Source organism: Apteryx rowi, unplaced genomic scaffold, assembly GCF_003343035.1.
Source record: "Apteryx rowi isolate R43461 unplaced genomic scaffold, aptRow1 scaffold_626, whole genome shotgun sequence".
Classification (NCBI taxonomy): domain Eukaryota; kingdom Metazoa; phylum Chordata; class Aves; order Apterygiformes; family Apterygidae; genus Apteryx; species Apteryx rowi.
Window position 1 is genome coordinate 236,265 of NW_020450901.1, and position 6,682 is coordinate 242,946.

Sequence of the window (6,682 nt, forward strand, 5' to 3'; positions counted from 1 at the left end):
GGACGGGGCAGGCGATGGGGGGACGCGGGCGCCCGCTGCCCCGGCGTGTTCTCCCCGGCTCTCTCCCCGCAGGGCTGCCGGGGCCTGTGGTACGGGCTGCTCTCCCTGCTCCCCGCCGTGCAGCCCTGGCATCATGCCCTGAAGCAGATCGGCAGCCGCTTCGGCTCCAGCGTCCTCTCCTACTTCCTCTTCCTCAAGACGCTCCTCGGCTTCAACGTCTTCTTGTTCCTCCTCCTCCTGGTCTTCGTGGTGGCCCTGCAGGCCGCCTATCCGCCCGCCCCGGCCAGCCACCAGCCCTTCACCGGCCTCGAGCTCCTCACCGGAGCGGTAAGCCCCGCCGGCACGCCGGTGCCCGCACTGCCCACGACCTGCCCCGGGCCAGATGCGGGTTCACTGGGCTGGCGGCGATGCCCTGGGTCCTGCCCGCTCCACCAAGGTGCCAGGGGCACCACGGGGTCCTGGCTTCACCCCTGCGGGCCAGTGCAGCCGTCCCGGCCGGCCCCAGCCTGCACTTTCCCGTGGGACGGCTCCCCAGCCTGTGCTTTCCCGCGGGACGGTGCAGCCGTCCCAGCCTGCGCTTTCCCGCAGGGCTACTTCACCCGCTCGCTGCTGTACTACGGCTACTACAGCAACGTCACCCTCAACGAGCCCTGTGCCGCCCGCCCCAACTGCAGCGCCGCGGCCCCCCCGCTGCCCTACAACATGCCGCTGGCCTACGTGTTCACCGTCGGCGTCTCCTTCTTCCTCACCTGCATCCTGCTGGTGTACAGGTGAGTCGGCAGCGCTGCCGCCCGCCGTCCCCCTCGCCGCCTGGCCCCATGCCCTGACACCGTCCCCGTTGCCGCAGCATGTCCCGCTCCTTCGGGGAGAGCTACCGCGTGGGCGGCCCCGTGGGGGACCTGGCCATCAAGGTCTTCTGTGCCTGGGACTTCAAGGTGGTCCGGAAGCGCTGGGTGAAGCTGCAGTCTGAGAACATCCGCACCCAGCTGAAGGTGAGGCGCAGGGCGGGCGCGGGGCTGCAGTTCGGGCTGCAGCGGGGGGGCGAAGGCATCCGCGGGCGCCTCTGCAGCCCCCGGGCTCAGCATCCCGCGCCCGCGCGCCACACCGGGGACGCTTGCAGCCGCGAATGCGCCCCRACCCCAGCCCCRGCCCCAGCCCCGGCCCCAGCCCCACACTACAGCTTTGCCCTTCAGCCCCCGGTCCCACCTCAGTGCAGCGGGATGAATCCCTGCTCTGGATGCGCTGCCCGGGAGCCTCTTCCCAGCACCCCAGGCTGCCTGGCAGCACTGCTGACGCCGGTGTCTCGCAGGAGCTGCTGGCAGAGCGGCAGTCGCGCTCCCGCCCCCGGAGCCCCTGCCGGCAGCTGGAGCACGTCGCCGTTCGCCTCCTGGCCTGGGGCCTCTCCCTGGGCACCGTGCTGGGCTGCGTGGTGGCCGTACACTACTTCTCGGAGCACATGCACGCGGTGAGCGCGGGCCCTCGCCCCGGCTGTCCCGCCCGGGCGTCCCCCGGCGTTGCCTGGGAGGGAGGGAGCAGGGAAATCCCTCCGGCAGCCCCTTGCACCTCCGCTCCAACGTTATTCGCAGCTGCTGGGCACGGGGGGGCAGAGCCTCTTCCCTGGCACCGGGAGCCCAGGGGAGACTTGCGCTCACCCTGGTGCCCGCTCCCTAGGTGCAGCAGGACGCCRGGAGCCGGGCGAGCGGTGAGCGGCGGCAGGAGGCCGTGCTGCTGGTCCTGCCCCTCGTGGTGTCACTCATCAACGCGGCGATGCCCCACCTCTACAACTTGCTGGCGACGTGGGAGAAGTGGGATTCCCCGGTGCTGGAGGTCTACGTGGCGATCTGCAGGTAGGCTGGCGTGGAGGGGYCGGGGGTTGCGCAGCCTGCCCGGGGCGCGGGGCCGCTCCAGCCCCGCGGCTCCCGCTCCGCTCCGCTCCGCTCCCCAGGAACCTCGTGCTGAAGATGGTGGTCCTGGGGCTGCTCTGCTACCAGTGGCTCAGCCGCAAAGTCGTCTGCTCGTCGGAGGCGGTCAGTGCGGACCGGCGGGAGGCGCGGGGCGCTGGGCACCTGGCTCCGCGCGGCAGCGGGAGCCCTCGGCATCCGCCTCCAGCGCCTCTGCTTGCCCCCGCAGTGCTGGGAGACCTGCGTGGGGCAGGACCTGTACCGCTTCGTGGTGATGGACTTCATATTCACGCTGCTGGACACCATCTTCGGGGAGCTGGTCTGGAGGTAACGTGCCCCAGGAGGGGCCCCGGCACGGTCCCCCGGCACGGCACGGCCCCCAGGTCTCCCCGGCGGGGACGGCTCTGCCCCGGTGTGTCGTCCTCCCCGGCGGCCCTGCCGGAGCAGAGCTCCTCTGCCTTTCCCAGGCTGGTCTTGGAGAAGAGGCTGAAAAGGAAGCAGAGGCCCGAGTTTGACATTGCCCGCAACGTGCTGGAGCTGATCTACGGGCAGACCCTGACCTGGTGAGATGGCTGCAGCCCAGGGCAGCTCGCTCCTCCACTGGCAAACGCCTCGTGGTGCTCCGCGCGCCCAGCACTGGCCAAGGGGCTGCTGCAGACATGCGCRGCACTGAGCAGGACCGTGGGGACATGGTGCTGCCGCCCCAGCGCGTTGGCCACCCTTCGCTCAGGGCCCAGGGCAGACGCGTCTTCCTCCCTCTCTCCCAGGCTGGGCGTCCTCTTTTCGCCGCTCCTGCCGGCTGTGCAGATTGTGAAGCTGCTGCTGCTCTTCTACATCAAAAAGGTGCGCTGCCCCGCGGCTCCCGGCTGCTCCCCGCAGCTCCCGGCTGCTCCCGGCGGCAGCAGCCCCACGGCCGCGCTGCGCCCTGGCACAGCGTGCCGCAGAAACACTGCGCCATACAGCCAGCAGCCCCATCCGCGCAGGGGGAAGAGGCGCTGCTGGGGAAAGGGCAGCCCTGAGCTGGCTCAGCTCCTTCTAGAGGGGGTGGGAGGGGGCGTGGGGGGCAGCCGTCCTGCCCCACGCCTGGGGTCGCTTCCTGGGTGACGGCAGCACGCGACACTCTGCTCCTGGTCTGCAGACCAGCCTGATGCAAAACTGCCAGTCCCCCAGCAAGCCCTGGCAAGCGTCTCGTATGAGCACCGTCTTCATCACCCTGCTGTGCTTCCCCTCCTTCCTGGGCGCAGCCATCTTCCTCTCCTACACCATCTGGTCGTGAGTACCGCTGGGGCCCGGCCCGGCAGCACAGAGCTGCCTAGGGCAGCTGGGCGCAGGGAGAGGGGACATGGGGACGCAGTGCCTCTTCTGGAGCACGTCGCGCCCGGCACCGGGCCACGAAACGCTCTCCCTGGCGGCGAAACGCTGGCCATTGCACAAGGCACAGCAGCAGTTGGGCTGTGCCTGCTTCTCCCAGCTGTTGAGCCGCTTCCAGATGTTCCCGACTGCAGGGCACGGGGGTGAGGACCCCTTGGTCCAGCTGCTGGGGACTGGCCTGGAGCAGAGCCGGGCTTGGACCGTGGAGGCCTGGAAACATGGGTCAGAGCCGTGCCCTGCGTTAGGGACAGTGGCTGCGTGGGATGCRCAGAGCCCGACAGTTCCCCATGCAGAACGGCGCCTGCTGATTCCTGCGCTCTGTCCGCTCAGGGTGAAGCCATCGGAAACCTGTGGTCCCTTCCAGGGGATRGAAACCATCTATGAATCAGGGAAGACCTGGGTGCGCTTGCTGGAGAAGTCCAACCCGAACATCACCTGGTTCACCTGGGTCCACCAGTACCTGCTGGAGAACACCTTCTTCCTCTTCTTCGTGTCTGGGGTCCTGCTGTGAGTAGGGACCGGAGCGAAGGCTGAAACCTGGGCCCACATTTTGGGGGGGGTCCCACTGTCAGTGCCCCAGCCCTGAGCAGGGGGCTGGAGCTGGGTTGTCACCCCGGTCTGGGACCAGGAGCGCAGCATCCCCCGGCCCCGGTGCCACCGTCCCGCTCGTGCCTGTCGTTGCAGAGCCGTGATCTACTTCAACATCCAGGTGGTGAAGGGCCAGCGGAGGATCATCCACCTGCTGAAGGAGCAGATCGCCAACGTGAGTGAGCTCTGTGTGCCGCCCCGTGCGCGGCTCGAGCCCCGTGTCCCCACGGCTCCCTGCTGCTCCGCACCTCGGCTCGGGAGCCCCGGGCACGGCTGGGTTCGGGCTCAAGCCCCGTCTGCCAGCGCTGCCGCTTGAAAGCTGCAGGAGCGCGTCCCCCGCGCCTGCTCACCGCAAGGTCTCCGCCGTTGCAGGAGGGAGAAGACAAGATATTTCTCATTCAGAAGCTTCACTCCGTTTACGAGCAGAGAGAGAGACGCAGCTGAGCCCCGGGTGAGGCACTGGGGAGCTCCCGGGGGCTCGGAGCTCAGGAGAGCGCCTGGGGTTTGCCCCAGGGCAGCCAGGAGCCGGGGCACCGTGCGGGCCGGCGCGGCTGAGGCTGCGGCAGGGGCTCGTTCCAGGGGAAGCCGGGGCCGAGGCAGCGCTTCCCCTCGCTCCGCTCGCAGGGCTGGGGCGGCAGCTCCGGGGACGCAGGGCCACGCGCRGGGGCAAGCCCTGCTCCAGGCCGCCCCAGCCCCAGGGACGCGCTTCCCCAGTGCCACTGCCAGCAGAGCCAGCACGGGGACAGGGATGGGGCGGATGGGAACAGGCACCAGCGGGACTGGGAGGAGGGCGACAGGGACAGGTAAAGAGCCTCATCTCTGCTTCCAGATTGGGGCTGCGATCTCCGCCCCGGCGAGAGACCCCTGGGGACTCACAGGGGCCSTATCTGCGCTCTTAACACCAGAGTCCCCAGGAAGGAGTGTTGGAACAGGACTCTGCTCACAGCCAGGGACCGGATCCGGTCCCCCTGGACTGCAGCACAGCACCAGGTGCACCAGGGCCACGGGATGCGGGGGAGCATCCCCTCCGCCGGCTGCAGCAGCCAGGAGCCCCTTCCAGCACACGCGGGCACCGTTTCCACCTCCGTGGAGCTGCTGCGGCGCAGGGAGGAGGCAGCTCGCACCACACGCCACGGATGGAGCCCAGCGCGGACGGAGCCCGGCGCAGCCAGCGCAGCTGGGCCCAGCTGTGTCGGTGCTGGGGCGCAGCCCTGCGCGCAGCTGGCTCGCACGGACAGCCCTCGCTCTGCCAGCAGAGCTGTAACCTCCCCGTCCAGCCGGGACGGCCTCTGGGCTGCCTTCAGGAGCCGGGACGGGACATTTGCTGTCCGAAGGGAGGGTGCTTGTGGCGTACGTGCAATGCCTGGCAGCAGCGCAGCCCCGCGCGGGGACGTCCCAGGCGTTGACGCRGCTCTGTCCCCCCGCCTGGCACAGCAGCACCGGGGCACCAGCTCTGCCCTCGCACTGGGTGAGGCCAGGCAGGAGCCCTCGGTGCTGGCAGACGCCTTCCCCGCCGCGGGGCCRTGCCGGCCCTCCCTCCAGGCAAGCCGAAACTCCCGGCAGAACGGGGTGGGAAAACTCGCAGTGCTGCCGCGAAACCGGATGGCTTTGTTTGGGGCAGCGCCTGTTTCCCTGGCTGCAGGCTGACACGGCCCATTAAAGATGCACCTCTGCAGGAGAGCTCCGGGTGCCCGGGGCGGGCAGGGCCCAGGGCTGGCGCGCACCGCGGGGCGCCCCGTCGAGGCAGGCGGCTGCAGCGGCGCGGGGGGCTGCGCTCCTGCTCCTGCAGCCRGGCCGGGGCCGAGCCGGGCCGGGAAGCTGCCAGCACCCCGGAGCCAGTTATCAGGGACTGTTATCAGCGCCGCCTTCCTGTTTCGCCAGTGTTTGCCAGCGACAGAACAAGAAGAGCTTCAGAAATTATTTTGTGCAAACCGATAAGATTTGTTACAAACAGCAGAGCTGAACCCACCCTTGCTTCAGGCACGTGAATCCATCGGAGCACCCAGGCACTGGAAAGGCCACGGGAGCCCTCCGGCCCCGCGCCAGCACTCCCAGCTCTGGGCACGGCAGGGCGGGGGGCTGCCCCCCCCCCCCCCCGCATGGCTTGGGGCCGAGTTYGTTTACCGAGAAAGGAAAGCGACCGCGGGAGCTCGGCGGCTCCCCAGCACAGCTCCCCCCTCCTGTGTCCCGGCGCTTGCCTGCGGGTGCCACCGGCCCCAGCCGAGGGTGAAAGGCACCRGATTCCAGCAAAGGTCTCCTGCGCTTCCCAGGGATCCTTTGGGCAGGGGAGGGCTGGAGTGCTGGGGCTGGGGGCTCCTTTTGCATCTGGAAGTGCCCTGAAGGGGAAGCACGCTCAGGCGGAAGCAGGCGCGGCTGCTCGGAGCCGGTGCGCGGGGAGCAGGGATCTCTGGCTGGGTGGCCAGCAACGGTGCAGGTGTCCCCAAAGGGGCCTTTGGGTGGGCGCGAGGCGGTGCTGCTCCCAGGCAGCCCCACCACGGCCCGCACCAGGATCCATGGACAATGCCAACCTGGTAGTTTTCGAGGCCGGGCTGTGGGCAGCACCCTGCAGGTATTGCACAAGTGCTGACGGCAATCCAGGAACTGGGCGTCTTCGTTAAACACTGCAGGCTTTGGGCTCGGTGGCTCAAGAGCTGAAGGCAAGGCGAGCTTCAGGGCTTCTTCACCTCTGCCAGGAAAGTCCTGTTACTTGCAGTGTCTGTATCTGCGTCGCAGGAATTTCCCGGCGAGCCCTGGGGGACAGCAGCAGGTGCCGCGAGAAAGGCACGCAGGCACGGTGAGGGCCGTGCATCTGCTTGAGGTCG

The 6,682-nt window shown here is 69.2% G+C and overlaps 1 protein-coding gene across 1 annotated transcript in view; it reads left to right on the top strand.

Moving 5' to 3' along the window:
* The window catches only part of TMC6 (transmembrane channel like 6), a 7,817-nt gene extending 2,282 nt beyond the window's left edge, over window positions 1-5,535 (top strand). The window contains exons 7-20 of the mRNA XM_026084131.1: window positions 73-327; window positions 589-770; window positions 848-992; window positions 1,310-1,465; window positions 1,672-1,847; window positions 1,946-2,027; window positions 2,131-2,228; window positions 2,369-2,464; window positions 2,669-2,744; window positions 3,040-3,173; window positions 3,603-3,779; window positions 3,957-4,035; window positions 4,233-4,311; window positions 4,690-5,535. Coding sequence (XP_025939916.1) covers window positions 73-327; window positions 589-770; window positions 848-992; window positions 1,310-1,465; window positions 1,672-1,847; window positions 1,946-2,027; window positions 2,131-2,228; window positions 2,369-2,464; window positions 2,669-2,744; window positions 3,040-3,173; window positions 3,603-3,779; window positions 3,957-4,035; window positions 4,233-4,304 — 1,728 coding nt within the window. The 3' untranslated portion in view covers window positions 4,305-4,311; window positions 4,690-5,535. The remainder of the gene's footprint in view (window positions 1-72; window positions 328-588; window positions 771-847; window positions 993-1,309; window positions 1,466-1,671; window positions 1,848-1,945; window positions 2,028-2,130; window positions 2,229-2,368; window positions 2,465-2,668; window positions 2,745-3,039; window positions 3,174-3,602; window positions 3,780-3,956; window positions 4,036-4,232; window positions 4,312-4,689) is intronic.
* Window positions 5,536-6,682: the final 1,147 nt, after the last annotated feature.